This window comes from Rhipicephalus sanguineus, chromosome 4 (assembly GCF_013339695.2).
Source record: "Rhipicephalus sanguineus isolate Rsan-2018 chromosome 4, BIME_Rsan_1.4, whole genome shotgun sequence".
Taxonomy (NCBI): Eukaryota; Metazoa; Arthropoda; class Arachnida; order Ixodida; family Ixodidae; genus Rhipicephalus; species Rhipicephalus sanguineus.
Genome location: NC_051179.1, coordinates 59,182,980 through 59,200,251, shown reverse-complemented (window position 1 = coordinate 59,200,251; position 17,272 = coordinate 59,182,980). Strand labels below are relative to the sequence as shown.

The window sequence follows — 17,272 nt, the reverse complement described above, 5'->3', positions numbered from 1 at the left end:
TTTTTTAATTGTCATTTTTTTTTTTTTGTGAAAGTGCAAAGCATGCCTCTAAACCTTGTATGGATTTTCGCGAACAGTCAAGTGTGCCCTGTATTAGTATTTGCTGTTGTCAATATAGGGGGTGTGGATATAGTAAGGTGAATACAAAATTCTGTTGGTAACTCTACGTAGCAGTATTTCAGTGAGTTTTCACTTTGTAATGGCATCGTGGAAATTCCAAGAAAATTGTAATAGCAAATTGAGTATTTCTTCACTTGACAACTTAGTATGTATTCTGGTAACAAAAACCATGTTTTTGGCAGGATAATTGGCCTACAGGCCATGAAAATTTGTTGTACCTGTAATCGGCCAACCACAAACCTTACTGGACTGCCATATTGGGTCATGTGAAAACTGTTTAGACAAATAGACACTGAAGTAGTGTTGTGTCTATCAAATAAGGCTTCTCTCTCTCTCTCTCGTGTGTGTGTGTGTGTGTGTGTGTGTGTGTGTGTGTGTGTGTGTGTGTGTGTGTGTGTGTGTGTGTGTGTGTGTGTGTGTGTGTGTGTGTGTGTGTATTTAGCAAGGGTGGATCTTTGGCCTTGTTGGTGTGACATAAGTATAACGTTAGCGCAGTACTGAATTGACGAGAACGGGACAGGGAGTTAGCGCTTGTGTGTTAGCGCTTGTGTGTGTGTCACTCCCTGTCCCGTCCTCGTCAATTCAGTATTGCGCTTAACGTTATACTTGTGTGTGTGTGTGTGTGTGTGTGTGTGTGCGTGCTCATTTGTGTTCACTTTTTGCTATGTGCTGTCAGTTTTTGTTCATAGCTGCCTAATCGTGATGCCTGGCTCTGATCCTCAATGTGAGAAAGCTATGCTGATCAATAATCAGCATAGCTTTTTCACATACTAGTTGTATTATAAGCAGCTTTTTTCGTAAGTTTCACCTAGTAACGCTCGTTGTTTAAATTCAGGACACATACGGGGACACGGCTCTTCACGACGCGATAGGAAAGGACAGTGTCGACATCATAGACCTCCTCATCAGTGTGCCTGAAGTCGACTTCTCGCTCAAGAACAAGCGGGGCTTCAACGTGCTGCATCATGCAGCCCTCAAAGGCAACAACTTGTGAGTCCTCCTTATGATTTCCTTAGAAGATGGTGTAATCTTGATTCTTCCTGGGTCATTGGAGGGCAGGGCTATGCACTAGTCATCATCACCACCGTAGCCAGCCTAGCTTATGTCGACTGCAGAATGAAGGCCTTTCCCAAAGATTTCCAACCCACCCTATTCTGCGCTAGCTGATTCCGTTTTATGCCTGCAAATTCCTTTATGCCTTTTATGCCTGCATTCCTTAAATCGTGCAAATTGTCTTTTACTGCCTCGTCAAGGTGCTTAGAATTTGCAGCTTAATAAAGGCGTCAACTCTTTTTGATACATGTTTACAATCGTCACCTTGCTTGTAGTGTGAACATTGTGCTCTTCTGTTCCCAGTGCAACAGAAAAGCTCCTATCACGGACGAGGCAGATCGTCGACATCAAGAAGGATGATGGCTTTGCGGCGCTGCACCTGGCAGCCCTGAATGGCCATTACTCTGTTGTGGAGACGCTGCTCACACAGGTACTTGTTTTGTGCCATGGCCCTATTTCTTACTTTTTCTAATATTCTGTAGGGTCTTTACAACACCTGCTTCCTATTTTATGAATTGAACGCGCCACGTGCAACTGTCATGATCATTCTGTCCATCACACAAGATTGCATGAGGAGTTGAGGTCATGGAGAACCCTTGAGGGTATAGTGCTGTGCAAAGCTTAAAGGGGCCCTGCAACTCTCTTCAAAGTAATTGTCTAATTGTTTCATTATAAGAGCTTATTACCTCACGAATGAACTGCCGCAAAAAATGTTTAGAATCCGTCAAGTGTGAGCACAGTTACAGGGATTTGCCGCACGTTTTCTCTCTCCTTTCGTACCAGCGAGTGCGCTGAAAGCTACGCAGAGAGGGGGGTGAGAAGGGAGCAAGAAGATGCGTCTCTCCGTCAGCAATCATCATAACCTTGAGCACATACTTTTCATTTTTTCTTCTAACGCACGGCTTACTTTAAGTGTGATCGCGATAGCCCACGCTGGCACGTGGCGGTATCCTGTGGCGGCCACTGTAACTATGCAGCTTACAATGCTCAGATCAGCCAACGGCCGTGGACTTGGATATATGGCGCAGTAATTTGTGCATATAGCATCATTTGTAGAGAGAAGAGGGAGCAATTTCTAGCTGATTTTGAAAATTCATTGTAAATACCAGGCCGCGTGCTGCGCTATAATGTTTGGCTCGCGTGTGCAGTAAGCTCTCACTAAACGGAAATCTCTTAAAATGGAACTGCTGCTTAAATGGAACAACTGCCCCTAATAGGATTGGTTTCGTACTTGAATTCCGCACCCCTGTTCCTCTCTCAGTAAACAGAACTCCTGCTAAAAGGAACATATTTTCCTGGTCCTTTCAGGTTCCATTTAACAAGAGTCTACATAACTCGTATGTAGCGTGTCATAAATTGAAGGTGGTGTAAAGAAAAGTACATACGTATGTTAGCCCTAAATCTACCTATTTTATTCTCAAGCACTGTACACATTGCTGAAAACGTCTTTTGGCTTGTTGGTTTACTCTTTCTAATGTAGCTGGCACTGAGCAAAACTACGTTAGAATGCCGTACCAACTAGCCCAAGTTGAAGCTTTGCTGATTGTCGGTTTAGTGGCAATGTAGAGCTTTCTCTCCCTCCGCACGGGACAGGGCCAATGCGACGTGGATGTGCGAAACAACCGCAAGCAGACGCCGCTGCTGCTTGCAGTCAGTCAGGGCCAATGCGGCATTGTGGAACTTCTGCTGGGCATGGGAGCCCAGCTTGACGCACAGGACGAGGACGGCGACACGGCCCTGCATCTGGCCCTGCTCAAACGCCAGGCCCTGCAGATCCCCGACAATGGCGAGGCGCCTGCCACGGCCATGGTGCGTGCTATGCCCTCACCCGCTCTCCCGGGCGTTGTTACTCTAAGAGTCCACGAACGTTGATATCCGAGCGTGCCGACAGGATGGAACCAGAGAGCTGGTGATGACGATCAGTGCCGGTGCACCAGCTCTCCTGTTCTGTCCAGACTCTGAAATGGGCAGGCCGCCTTGTGGACTCTTGCAGAATAGCCCCCCTGTTGTGCTCACGTAGTTGCAGGGGAGGGCCGCCTGTGTTGTGTACTTTCTTCCGTCTCTTGTCTTGTTTGCGCTGGCCGTCACGAGTATGTTCCAACTAGCCCAGTTTTCTACATTACTACACGTAGTTGCATTGCCTGAAGGGGAGATGCAGCTGACGAAAAGAACTTATCGTGCAATGCTGAAGCATTGTATGGTAGAATGCAAGGAGATTTTTTAAAAAGCATCCATTGCATTAGAAGCCCCCGCAGCTTCATACTGGCAAAGGTGGAGCTACTATCTTTAGCTGATAGAGTCCCGTGTTTGGTAGTGCCTGCTCGAACATCCAAGTTCACTTGTTTTGATTATGCAATAATTGTTTCCAACAAACCACCTGGCTGAATGCTGATAAAACATGACAGGCAATTTTGCCGTTTCTTGTAGCGATGGTGCCACACCAAAGGCGCTGCGACCATTTTAGACTTGTGTAAGGGTTGTACGCTTTTTTTTTTTCGTGGTTTTGATGAATTGCGGCTCTTACGTATTATGGTCTAAAATTTTCTGAAGTACAAGTATGAAATCCACCATAATTATCGATGCTCGCTCACCATCCACAAGCAAATGTTATACTTTTAGGTATAGTAGCTTTCTTGTAGGTTTATGCAGACTGCATACTTGACCGTTCGTCTTTGCTCTCACTGCCGTGCTGCTCACGCTTTGTTTGTGAGCACATTTGTCGACCATGTCATCTTCAGTGCAATCCATGGCATTGGAAATTTCTGTTACTTTAAAGCTCTTCGCAATCACTTCCATCTGGTAGTGGCATGTGGAAGTATGCAGTGAATGCAAATGTGCTGAAGCATGCTCGCAGCATCAGGCACCCTGCACGATTGCTTCTCTATTTGAAATAAGTTTCCATATTTCGGGCTGCCAAGCTGGAAAGCGGCCCTTACGTGTGTATGGTATATTTGTTATGAAAACCTAAGCCTGCATTCATTACAGTTATATGGCAAACAACTGATTAGGTCTACTTTGGTTATATTGAGAGTTTACCGCACTTCAATTCTCGAATTTATAATCGGTGATGCCCTGTTGTTATGCACGTCCCCCGCCACCAGATTGCCAGCCAGCTGTCAGCTTCGTGTCCTCCGGAAGTGGATGGCAGCAGCCTGGCCTTGGCCTGCCTCCTTGTCAAGGAGGGTGCCGACTTGCACCGACAGAACTTGGTGGGGCGGACACCGCTCGACCTCGCTGGCAGTCCTGCTGTCCAAGAGGTGCTCCAGCACTGGAGTACACTCAGGGAGTAAGTCTTCTCCTCCTCCTTAGAAGCCTACCTCTCTGTTACTCGCCAACTTTTGGCTACCTCGTATTGCATACACGATTCGGCAGACTTCACCAAACGGCGGTTTTTTTTTATTGAATTCCCACCTAAAGCTCTGCCTTCTGCACAACTTGGCGTGACCGTAGTTAACCCTTCGTCTACAATTTATAGGGACGTTTACAGTCTCGTACACCTGCGCCATCAGAATAGCCAGAAGTCCGGAAGCGTCGAGTATGTGGGAGCAGGAATATGGTTGTGCATCTCCCTTGCAATTGCTGTGGCTTCAGCGCAGCAAGAAAAGTTCCTCAACACCTCGCTCGACAAAATTGACAGCCATTCCCTTATGGAAACCAGAATTTCCCAACCCTTGTTCCCAGCCGTTGTCGGCCCTTACTGCTCTAAAAGTGCTGGTGTATTTATTAAAAGCTTCGGGGCTGAATGAAAAACAGTAATGTGTAGATATTCTTTTCTCCCCTTTTCTGCCCTTACCTTTTTCCTCTCATCTTATTCTAGGGCTGTACCAAGAATAAATTTTGAGGCTGAAACAGATGCACATTAGTAATGCTAAAATGCGAAGTGAATCGTATGTAACACTGAATAGGGTGACATTTCTTCCATTTTTCCTCCAACTTCGGGATTGACCGTGTCGCAGTTGGTGATACGAAGTACGTTTGAAACTAGAGCTGTGCGAATAGCAAAATTTTGGGTGCGAAGCGAATTCGAATTTTGAAGTGTGAGTGCGAATCGAATCGAATATTTTTAGAATATTTCTCGAATATTTCTCGAATATTTTTCGAATACTTCGGAGCAAAATTGCAGAAAAAAAAGTTGAAGATTCCTAAGCATATTCTTATGAGATAGCAAAATGAGTGTTTCTTCTCGCTAGGTTGAAGCGCAATGTAGAGGCCGAATTGTATTTATGTACATGATTTGGTGCAACCAAATTGTTGCCGACAACACTTTACATGTGGTAGGCAAAGATGCCATTCCCTCAGCCTCTCCTCCTCCTTCAACTTCTTTGGAAGCCCAACTGATGTGGCGGACAAGGGTGTGCTCCCTTCAAGTCCGGAGTTCCAAATCTGCCTCGTAGGCATTGATATATAATAACATCTGAAATTTTGGATGCTAAAAAGCTTCGGTGTCCGATTTTTCGGACTTCCTGCCCAAATTTCAGGTCCAAAACAGCATTAATTGAACCCCCACCTCTGCCACATCTTTCATCTCCATGTTGGAACCAGCGTTTTCTTGAGTTAATACACTTGCGACCGTAGCGGAGCTTGAAAGGCAGCTTTGCCGCAATGCGGGGGTGTGATGAGGTGAAGCACATTGAAAATTTTGGGACACTTCTAATCGGACGTTGACTGTCTCTTGGCTATGTTCGACCGTAACGGAGCTTGAAAGGCAGCTTTACTGCAATACGAGAGTGCAATGAGGTGAAGCATAATAAAAATTTGAAGGCGGCACGTTTAGTCGGACGTTGACTGTATTTGTCTTTGGGAAGTCCGAATGGTAAAATTCCAGTGCGAATCGAATCGAATAGCAAACACTATTAGAAAAATATTCGAAATTTCGAATATTCGCACACCCCTATTTGAAACCTGTACGAAAAATATTCGTGTTTCCGAATATAGTGACTATCCGTACCACGAAATGCGTCGATATCATGGCAACTCTGAATTTCTTAATGATTCGAGCTGGATTCAAGATTATAGAAACTAAAACAGCAGAATTGCTTGTGCAGTGTCTGCATTTCGGGACAATGCATGATGGGCGAATGCGAAATGCACATGTGGTACCAACCATCCATGAACTTTAAGTACTTCAGCGCGACGCTAAGCAAGACCCTGTCAAAAAATTCTGTTTTCTGGCATTACAGGGAGCAATAATATTTACATATTTTGCTATAATATTCATTTTTCGGGTGGTCTGATTATCCAGAAACTTTTGTGGCCGTGTCATTGTATGAAAAATGGGTCGGTGAATGTGTCTGTGCTCTCTGAAACTGGGCTTTTCACGCTTTCAAGAACTTCATTGCAGGAACTTTATTGCAAGAACTTTATTGCGAGAACTTGTATCATTCTGCAGCATAATGGCTCAAATTTTGTTCCTCCTTCCTTTTGATGCAGAAGCGCATCAGCACTGACTGTGGCGCCTACACTGGAACCACTCGGTGGTGCAGCGGTGACCGTTTTGTCAGCCGATGAGCTACCCCATGTTGCCGAGTGTCAGATATGCCTGGAGTCGCCAGCTTCAGTGACTTTTGAGCCGTGCGGCCATCGGATGGCCTGTGAAGACTGTAGCGTACGCATGAAGAAGTGCCTCACCTGTCGCGAAGTCATCGTCCGCAAACTGGACGCCTGTGAGTATATGGAGTCTGGACGTGTAGCCGGCTGTTTTGCCAATTGTCGTGTTTTGCATGTGAACACAATACAGTTAAACCCACTCATAATGGTACCGGTTTTAACAACATGGCAGTTAATTGAGAACCACCAGCCTGCAGCACAACGCCACAATCCCACAGTCCTTGTGGCTTCGTGCTACAAATGGGTGGTTGTCAGTTTCCCTTTCATAGTCCTTCCACCACCTTGCGTGGCTCCGCAGAACTCATTTTCAGCAATATGTGTCCATGTGCTTCAAGTTGTCGATTAACTTGCCCTCCTTCTGCCAATTGCTAGCTTTCTGGTTATTCAATAGGTAGAGTGACTGCCTCAGAAAGGCGTTGGTCCCGGTTTCGATCCTCGGACCAGGACAAATTTTTTGGCAACTGAGAAGCTTTCTTTCTGAGAAGTCGTAAGGATTTCCTTGTGCCTTTGTGCTACAAATGGGTGGTTGTTAATTTGCCTTTCAGGGTTCCGTAGAACTCATTAGCAATAATAGCATGTGAGGGGATGAGGTCTGTGTGTGTTTGCTACAGCTCTATATATCTGTGCTTCTCCGCGAATACAGTTAGTTGCAAGCGACGCCCTCTTCCGTCTCGTCTCCTTTCTGTGGTGGTTGTGCATCTGGTGTATTCCAGTAAGCACGTGACCAACTAGCCTAGCAACAACTATTACTGAGCTTTACGACTGTATTTCCAGCTGGCAAGGTGGTGGCTCCTTCGAGCAGTGGCCGCCAAGGAGGTGCCGGTGGGCCTGTCAGTTTGGAGCGGCTGCGGCAGCTGGAGTTGCGGCTGCAGGAGATGGAAGAGTGGCAGGGCTGCAGCATCTGCCTGGAGCGGCGGCGCAATGTGGCCTTCCTGTGTGGACATGGAGCGTGCAGTGTGTGCGCGCAGACTCTGCGCATGTGTCACATGTGTCGCCGAGCCATCACCCGCAAGATCTTCCTCTATTAGGCATCGGTGTCGAGGTTCTTACTTTGTCTTTCTCTGGCACCCAATGTGCACATCGAAGAAACAGTCGCCTGTCACGCCGTGGCAGTCCCGAGGTACGTCTTCTTGGAAAGCAACCTGTCTAGTGACCAATCCGAAAAAAATTAGGAAAATGCACATACCAGCGTAGTCTTATGTTTTATATTTCATGCATTGCAATACCTTTTCTTGCTTTTTAATAGTATCAAACAAAAAAATTGCTCACTCGCATTTCTTTTTCTTTTTATTTCGCACTGTTCGCGTCGATCTATGTACTACCAACTACCTCACTTAACTGCATTGATGGAAATTGGAAAAAAAAAGGCCCAAGCTTTTGGAGTGTTCCTGTACCTTATATCCTTACATTTCGTAAATTGCAATTTCATTCTTTTTTTATGACAGTTGGAAACAAACACCATGTATCCTGTGGCTTCTATCTCTGACACCCACTTGTTCTGCTAGTTGGTACATAGCTATTTGGCACATAGCGAAGTGATCTATGTACCAACTAGCTGACTTAGCTGCATTGATGACTGCATCGATTTGATTGCCTGGTTTTACGTCTGAAAATATCACATTTGACTTTGATAGTCTGTATTTAGGGGTGACCACTTACTGAGAGCATGCTTGGGGTTGACATTGTAGGCGGGTTATCTGAGCAGTGGTACTACTATTTCTGTTGTTTTCGCGTCTAGTCTTGCAGTCACCAGTGCCTATGCGTGAGCATGGTTTTGGTCATTTTGTTTGGTGCACTCTGTAAATGCTGAAAATAAATAGTGATAGCAGCTAGTACAGTGAAATCATTACCATTGCTTAGTGCAGCAAAGCATAGTAATTTAATTAGAAACACTTAAAATTTTTAAAATTCAGTATAATACCTCAAAGTAATTCGTAAGGGACGGGAATACGTACATCAGCACGTAATGAGCATTATGTACAGTCGAGCCCGACTATATCGAACCCGTTTATATCAAATTATCCCGTATATCGAACAATTTCTAAACACGGTAAATTTACATTGAGAATATATAGCAAAAGTTACTGTTACATCAAACGAAAATAGCAACGACAACCGATATATCAAACTCCATGTGCCTCAAAAGTGCCCCGGCAAGTTGGCTTTCCCTCGCGGTGGCGGGGAAAACTGCCGGCGCCACCCTAGAAAAAGTGGTTTAGACCCGGCTGTGCACGGGCGAACACCCCCCTGCAAAAAATGATCCTGGCCTGCTCGCAGCGCTTACAGCCAATCAGAGGCCGTCGTGCTTTCTCCGAGGTGCGGAGACGGTACAAGTGAGCGCCATTTTTGCTTTCTTTATGCTTGCGTGCCTGTTGCTGCCTCTTTTCCTCGAGTCCTCATTCAGCGTGGTCCGTGCTGGTGGTGTTGCCTGTTCGCGCTCTGTGAACTTTCTTGGCGCACTGTCGTCATGGCTTGTGCAAAGAGGCAGAATTTGCCCTTCGCCGCGACACTCGAAATCAGAAATGAAGTCGAGCGCGGTGAGAAGTCCGACGCCGCTGCCGCGTACGGATCGACATTCGACGATTTCGTCAGTGCGGACAATGATGTCGCCATCATGGGCCAGCTACAAGATGAGGACTATGTTGCAGACGTCGTGCCGACCACGAGCCAAAGCGACAGCAATAAGGAAATTGACGATGGCCCGTTGCCTACATCCTCCGAAGTGATTAGGGCACTTGCGTTAGTCTGGCGCTATTGCGGGGATATGGAAGGCTGCTCCGACTCGTTGGACAACGTGGAGGCATGCGTGCTGTCGCAGGCAACTAAGTCGTTGAAACAGTAGAAAATCCAGGACTATTTTGTTCCAAAGTAGGGCACGCAAGTAAGCCACCATATTAATAAAGTACTTTTCTTATTGGTATGTGCCTTTGTGTCATCAAATCCTATAGCGGGCCTATATCGAATTTTGCCATATATCGAACTAATGAACGTTTTTTGGCGAGTTCAATATACCCGGGTTCGACTGTATATAGAACACGCACACATACATGAACATAGGCTTCCCAAGCATCGCTTAGTGGCACTGCTGCTCTTGACAGGCAGCGCCATCTCTGGCAGAAAAATAGAAACTGGGAGCATGCAAGAAGCGTTCTCAGTTCTCGACGCCGCGCCGCCACTCGCTTCCGCGCATGTGCAGAGCCCTCGCGGTACATTCGTGTCTCCTCACAGTCTACCGCCTGCAGCGCAGCTTCAAAAAGATCTCCGAGCTGGACAGGCACTTCCGAAAAGCGAACTTGATAAAAGGAGAAAGGCTCGTCAATCACGTTTAAGGTGAAGAGCAGACGATCGACGACAACGACGCCCGACTCAACGCAAAATGCATTTTCAAAGTCGCGATAACACCCTGTAGGACGTATACCTCGATGTACGACTCATTCTGTCATGTTAAAGTATAAGACGGTGGCGCAAAAATGGACAAGGACGAAACAGGAAGATGAGACGTATACAAGCGCACTATACGTCTCTGTCATGTTGAAGATACGTAATGGTCCATATGAACTGCGAAGTGAAGCCGTGCACGCTATCAATGTTATGCGTTGTGGGGTATGAAGCATATGATTATTGTTTTGATATGGCATGCTTGCAGTAGCAGCCGTGTACTTTCGTGAAAAAACGTTAGCAGCGTGCAAAAAAAAGAAATTATACTGCCATGGTACTAGAAAAGCCTGAGAAGGTTAGAGTCAAGTCCTCCGTGCCGCTGGAGCATCACCCGCCGATTTAGACGCGAGGCAGCTAGCTGAGCTTTAACCACTGCGAGGAAAGTTGAGCTGCTCGCCTCGTTTTTTCGGCTCTCTCGTCATGCTTGCACTCTCTTTTTATGAGAATATCGACTTTACAGGCGTATAAAACCTGCTGCACGAACACGTCCGTTCCGGTGTGATAAAGCAGCCTTCCCGAAGCGTAAATTGCAGGCGCCGAACTTTTGACAATGTGCCGAGTTCAGTTGAATTCAACCAACCGCACAACGCTAACCTCTGTATAACGCTAGTGTGAACGTTCGGCAACGACGGGTAGGTCTCACGAACACAGGGAATCAAAACACAAAGTTGTTTCAGCTACAACTGTAACTGGGCTTGCACAATGCGAGAAAACAGCGAGTAATCATTACTGTAGTCATTGCGTGCATGCGCCGCATTACGTACTGATACAGGTAGTCGAAATAAACGAAAGCGGTGAACTGAGACAGCCAAAACAGAAGGTGAGACAGTGCTATCAACAAGGACATACTTGATTCTCCTTACTGCGGTGATCCACGCTTGTCGCCTTTATTTCTCGTGTGACATGCCCGGGAACCGATACAGTTTAACATGCGAGTCGCGTGCCTTGGTGTTGTCTGCACTGTTGTGGCAGCCCAGGACACAGCAATACTTAGGACCTCGCTTCCACGGGGTCACTTCTGCCAACGCGGAAATGCAGCTTTGCACAGCAAGCCTCTCGGTTCAGCGTACCAAGCTGCCGGCACGGCGCCCCCGTTCCCCGCACCGACTGAGGAACGCGCACGCGAGCGTGTTCCCGCTGCCAACAGGCTGAGTTGGCCGCGCATGCCCCCAGTTGCACCAGAACTTCTCTCCAGAGCCGCAGCGCGGCGCAGTCATCGCGCCGCAAACTTGAGCTTGGGTTTCCTATACCTGAACTGTGTTGCACATGCATTATGGCAAATATACATAGACCGAAATAATAAAAACTAAAGCCGTCTTCTAAAAATGTGTATAAAAATGCATCATGAAACGTTTCGGGGCTAGTGAAGGATAGACTTCCTTGTTCTTATCCATTGTGGTTATTCCTGTTCTTCCCAGATTACGCTCCTCTGTCTGTCGTGCGTGTCGGGAAGCATTGGCGGAACCACAAGGGCACCTGAAAGGAGACCCACTGCCTGCACACTGTGTGAAGATAGTGCACACTTTTTTTTTTTCTCGCGGTACATTTGAAATTGCAGCACTTTTTGGACTTTTGACGTGTCAACACTCTCGCCAGTGGGCCTTGCGTGTCCATTGCTTCCTTCGGTGTCATCGCAGTCGGGGCCTTCGCATCGATGCAAGAACTGCAGAGTCATAACTAGCTTGTGCACCCGAAGAGGCTTGTGTCATGCAGATGTAACTGAAGTACGCAGGCACGATTAAAACTGCGCAAACTCGAGCAGCATTTTGAGAGCTCCTAAACAACTGGTTTCTCGTTGCCACGGCATGTTGGTGACTGGTGGAGCTTCTGTTTACATGCATGACGGAGCATACATGATGCTCCCACCTTTTTCTTTAGATATTCAGTGACCCTGCGCTACATTTCTTGGCACTTCCGCTGCATTGGTGCAGACGTGTGAAAGAATTCATTTGAGAAGCTCAGGTCACAATATTGCCGGAGAAGCTTGCGCGTTTGCAAGAGGTAGCCGGCTCGACGCGTTAGCTTTAGTTTTAAAGTTACGTTGCCACTTTTGAGTGGGTGTACATTACCAACATGAGGGAGAGATCTGATTTTATCGACTTCATTGTTTTTTGTAAATAGTAGTCCGAAGCGACTGTATTCGTCGTCTTGCCTGTGCAAGTCGAGCTCAGCTCATTGCTTGCAGTTAGGAATGGGTAGTCCAGAATTGTGTGAATGATTTACCGAGGTATAACAGACCGATCTTGCCGGGACTTTTGTTGAGGTGGCCCTGTCGCATTGAGGTACTGGAAGACGTACTCCCTGGTAATAAGATGCATGGCAAGTACATATAGTGTATTGCAACCTAAGAAAATATGTAAGCTCTGCCCACAGCTGCTGCTGTACTGCCCAAAAACAATTACATAGTGTATACGCTCCATCCAATAACGTTCGCCGATTTCCGTAAAGTCGAGCACTTTTGTGTGTTTAGGAGACGGTTGATTTCGCCTACAGATATACGATTATGTTTCTGCTTTCACGTACAAAACTAACGTTCCAGCAGATTTAATTCGAGGTTCTGGCATTAGCGCTCGGCCGAAAATATATTTTGGCCAGAACCGATGAACTTCTATTTTCCAATGTGCCTAGCATTTGCATGAGCAGACAGAAAGTACTTGCGCTTCGAACAAAAACCAGCTAGCACGACTCTTGTACAGAGGTTGAGGCAGGCGCACTGTGGTTCTCTGGGCTGAGCTTATATCTTGTCTTGTGTTGTAACATACTGTGGTGTATTTTGAAGCCCTTAGTTTTGTTTGCTGCATCTTTACCAACCTTTTCCTCGCTGCTGCAGAGGGCTTGAGGAGAGAGAATGGGAAGAGAGGAGAAAGTTGTGCATAGGGCTTGTGTATTTTGGCTAAAAAGCTATGGGTATTACTTTGAGTCATTACGAAGAAATTAGAAGGCTGCACTGGCTCTGTAATATATCGTGCTCACTTTTCCCACCCCCTAAAGGTTGGGTCAATTACTGCAACATTGATGGCCTCGGCATTTTAGCTCATTGTCGACTTAGAACCTCAATGCACTGGCCAAAGTCACTAGGACTGCTAAAATCAGAAATCTTTACAAGGCAGTTGAGGCGAGATCGGTCTGTTGCCCATTTTCTTGTAACACTCGCTAGAGCAATTGCCGCATTTGCTTTTGCATTGAATGTATTTTGTCCATCACTCATCGATAGAGAACTATGCACATAATTCATTAATTGCTCATGATAACTAATCATTTTCATTCTTTTGTGAAGTTTTTTGTTGTTACATGAATGCACTCTTCTACGTGTTGTTTAGGTTCTGTAATGAGTTGTCAGTTTTCTTTGGTGGTTGTAATGAAATTCGTGCATCACTATTGTGATGAGCTTGTGCTGGAGTTGGGCGCTTAGGAGTTTTATTAGTTAATTTTTGCTGTTAACAGCGGGTTGATTGGTTGGGCTGCTCAGTTTAATATAAAAGAGCGATCGGAGCATACTGTCGGGTTGACGACGTTCCATAGAGAAAAATTAAGCTGTCATTGGCTCTTTTCAAACATAATGTAGTCCCAACGGCTCACAACTTAGTCATTGTTAATGTACACTTTAGAAACACCTGCAGAGATTTATTTAAAGATTTTTCATTTGTGCACAAGCAGTAGAAGTTTTGTCTTTTCCCAGTTTAATTAGATTGACCGTTGTAGCTGCTGTTGCCGTAAGTTTGGTGTCGACTTGTTCTCTGCAGAAAGCTGGTGTTACAAATAGTACCGTTGAATGATGGTGTGATAAATGGCCCTGTTCTTTTCTATCTTTATGGGCTACGTACTTGAATTCACTGTATATGCCATCCTTGTTAACCTTTCCTTATCTTTTTCTGAGCTCGAGAATTCCTTTGCTAACTGGTATGTTCAAGCTGTGTTCTTGGTTGTTGGCTCTGTGTGCGATTTGCTTGACATTGCGCAACCAGAGCTTGAAGCCAGAGGTGCTCTAGATGGAACATACTTTGGGTACCAGTATTGGAATAGAATGTCTGATTTGCATTCAAGATTGCAGATTGCTGTCGTTTTTATCTCGCTAAAATCGGAAGGGAAGCATGAAATGGTAGGCTTCTCGACAGAGCAGCAACGAGCAAATAATGAATTTGCTTTTCTCTAGTACAGAGCGTAAGCAACTAAATTTAATGCAGCAATTGTTGATGGAATGTCAATTGGGTGTTTCTTCTTACGTCGGCGGACGCTGTACATATGTTTGCAGGGAGAGCCTTGCTGCTTATTTCCATAATGCTTTCTGGACGCTAGTCTGTGTGCGTAATTTTTTTTTAAAGCACTAGCAGGATGTAACACAGGATCGTACACAACCGCATCTATTCTCGTGAATAACTTTTCGTAGATAACTATCACTTTGGCCATAAGCTTCTTTCCTAGTGCCTGCTGCTTCTGCTGGCTGAGCCAATTTGCAAACGGTGATGGAAGCCATATGAGAAAATTGCTTCCGTATAAAATGTGGACAGGACAGGCCATTTTGCCAGGCAAAGAGGTTGTCGGTTGAAGTTTTGATTCGAATGTAGAGTTTGGTAAAAATTGGCTGTGTTTATAGATGCTAGCAATCTAGAGGGCGTGTGTAGTATTGGAACGAATGTTTCTTGTGGTATTGTGCCAAGGGCAGCTCTGAATGCAGGGGAAAGGGCAAGCAAGAGTGTACTTTATACTACATTGCATTTTTTCACCAAGCTTGTAAGTTGAAGGGAAAAAGCTGCGTACTATAGTTATTGGTCTAGTCAGCGTTATTGACGCCCAACAAGTCTTCCACGACATCCGCCTATTTGCCGTAGGCATGATTTCCTCCTCATTTAACTTTTAGTAATGATTAGTAACGAGAACGTAGTACTTGATTTAGCCATAGGTGCAGAGCCGCTTGTCTACTGTGACGCTTTGCCATCTATATTTCATAGCACATCCTCTTTGCATATCTCTGCATATGTGCGATGCAAAAACTGTAATCCTGAGTAGGCCAGTGTTGCAAATCTTCTTGCAGTGCACATGGACACTTTGGGAGTATAGACATTTGCATTTTGATCGCATTTCGTACGATCAGCCGTAAACACAGATTACAATTGTATCAGACGTTGGACCACATAAATGTGTTGTGCCTAATTTATTAATCACTGTATTTATTATTACGCTGCTGTTTCTGTTTTTCACACTGTTGAAGTCAATAAAGGATTATCCTTCAATCCTCTCAGAAAAAAGGCATACGTCGTGGCATATACAAATGTTATATATAATTAAACAAAATTTCTAGAGTTCTTAAAGGCAAATTTTTAGCTTCTTAAAGTGATGGAATATATTCATAACATCCCGGCTTTTCTTGTGCACTAAGAGTGGACTTTGCTCATTAACCCATATATGCCCAGTGTCCTACATGTAGGATGCTTCTTAGATGTGTTTTAAAATTGCTACTTCTTCGGTGAAGACTGGAGCCATTTATAGCAAATCAAGCAGGTGTCTGCCGAAACATGTGCTATAGCCTACACATTGCCTGCCCTTAATATTACCACGTACGGACTACTATACATCTGAGCGAACGTGTACTCTTTACGGGAGAGGCCCTGGAGTGGAGGATAGCCGAAGTTATTACGCTTTCTTTTTCTTCAAATTATTGCAAAAATCCCGCCATTCCACCATTCGTGCTAAAAGTAGTTTGGTAGCAGTGACCATACTATTCACCGTAATTGCAAATCCACAACTTGAGCTCAGTGCCACGAGCGCTGCATAACTGTGTGCAAAAAGCGCTGCATAACTGTGTGCAAAAAGCGCTGCACAACTGTGCTGCACTTACCTGACAGTAAATAAATATTTTGTACATTTCGTCGAGGGCACAAATCCCCTTTTCATGAATAAAAATATTTGTCTGCTCAATTTTTCCGAGTATGGGCATATATGGGTTAAGGAAAGTTTTAGAAACTTACGACGTGGCACTTAAACATGGCTGGTTATTGTTGAAGAAACTGGGCGCAATTTTTCTTTATCACCCATGGTTGACTACAGTTTACAGATTACTATAAGCAGGACATAGGACGTCGACTAGTTCTTTACTTTAAGCAGTATAACTATTTCAGCTTGCAACTGCTCACTTAATAAAAAAAAGTAGGGGTGTGCGAATATTCGAAATTTCGAATATTTTTCGAATAGTGGTTGCTATTCGATTCGATTCGCACTGGAATTTTACTATTCGAACTATTCGAACTTCCAAAAAACAAGTACAATCAACGTCCGATTGAAAGTGACCCCTTCAGATTTTCAATATGCTTCACCTCATTACAATCTCGTATTGCGGCAAAGCTGCCTTTCAAGCTCCGTTACAGTCGAATTTTGCCAACACACAACGTCCGATTGGAAGTGGTCCCTAGATTTTTAATATGCTTCACCTCATCACACCCCGGTATTGCGGCAAAGCTGCCTTTCAAGCTCCGTTACGGTCGAACTTTGCCAAGACACAGTCAACGTTCGATTGGAAGTGGTCCCCAGATATTCAATATGCTTCACCTCATCACACCCAGGTATTGCGGCAAAGCTGCCTTTCAAGCTCCGTTACAGTCGAACTTTGCTAAGACACAGTCAACGTCCAATTGGAAGTGGTCCCTAGATTTTCAATATGCTTCACCTCATCACACCCCGGTATTGCGGCAAAGCTGCCTTTCAAGCCCCGCTACGGTCGCAAATGTATTAACTCAAGAAAACGCTGGTTCCAACATGGAGATGAAAGATGTGGCAGAGTTGGGGGCTCAATTAATGCTGTTTTGGGCCTGAAATTTGGGCAGAAAGTCTGGAAAATCGGACGCCAAAGCTTTTTAGCATCCAAAATTTCGACGTCTACGAGGCAGATTTGGAACTCCGGATTTGAAGGGAGCACACCCTTCTCTGCCACATCAGTTGGGCTTCCACAGAAGTTGAAAGAGGAGAGGCTGAGGAAATGACATCTTTGCCTATCACGTGTAAAGTGTTGTCGGCAACACTTTGGTTGCACCAAATCATGTACACAAATAGGATTCGGCCT

The 17,272-nt window shown here is 45.3% G+C and overlaps 1 protein-coding gene across 1 annotated transcript in view; it reads left to right on the top strand.

Annotated features, from left to right (window-relative positions):
• Positions 1 to 17,272, top strand: part of LOC119390056 (E3 ubiquitin-protein ligase MIB2) — a 63,177-nt gene that overhangs the window by 40,797 nt on the left and 5,108 nt on the right. Inside the window, exons 13-19 of the mRNA XM_037657584.2 lie at positions 956 to 1,110; positions 1,477 to 1,603; positions 2,767 to 2,982; positions 4,275 to 4,459; positions 6,604 to 6,836; positions 7,555 to 7,900; positions 11,637 to 16,362. Of these exons, the coding sequence (XP_037513512.1) occupies positions 956 to 1,110; positions 1,477 to 1,603; positions 2,767 to 2,982; positions 4,275 to 4,459; positions 6,604 to 6,836; positions 7,555 to 7,808 (1,170 nt within the window). The 3' untranslated portion in view covers positions 7,809 to 7,900; positions 11,637 to 16,362. The remainder of the gene's footprint in view (positions 1 to 955; positions 1,111 to 1,476; positions 1,604 to 2,766; positions 2,983 to 4,274; positions 4,460 to 6,603; positions 6,837 to 7,554; positions 7,901 to 11,636; positions 16,363 to 17,272) is intronic.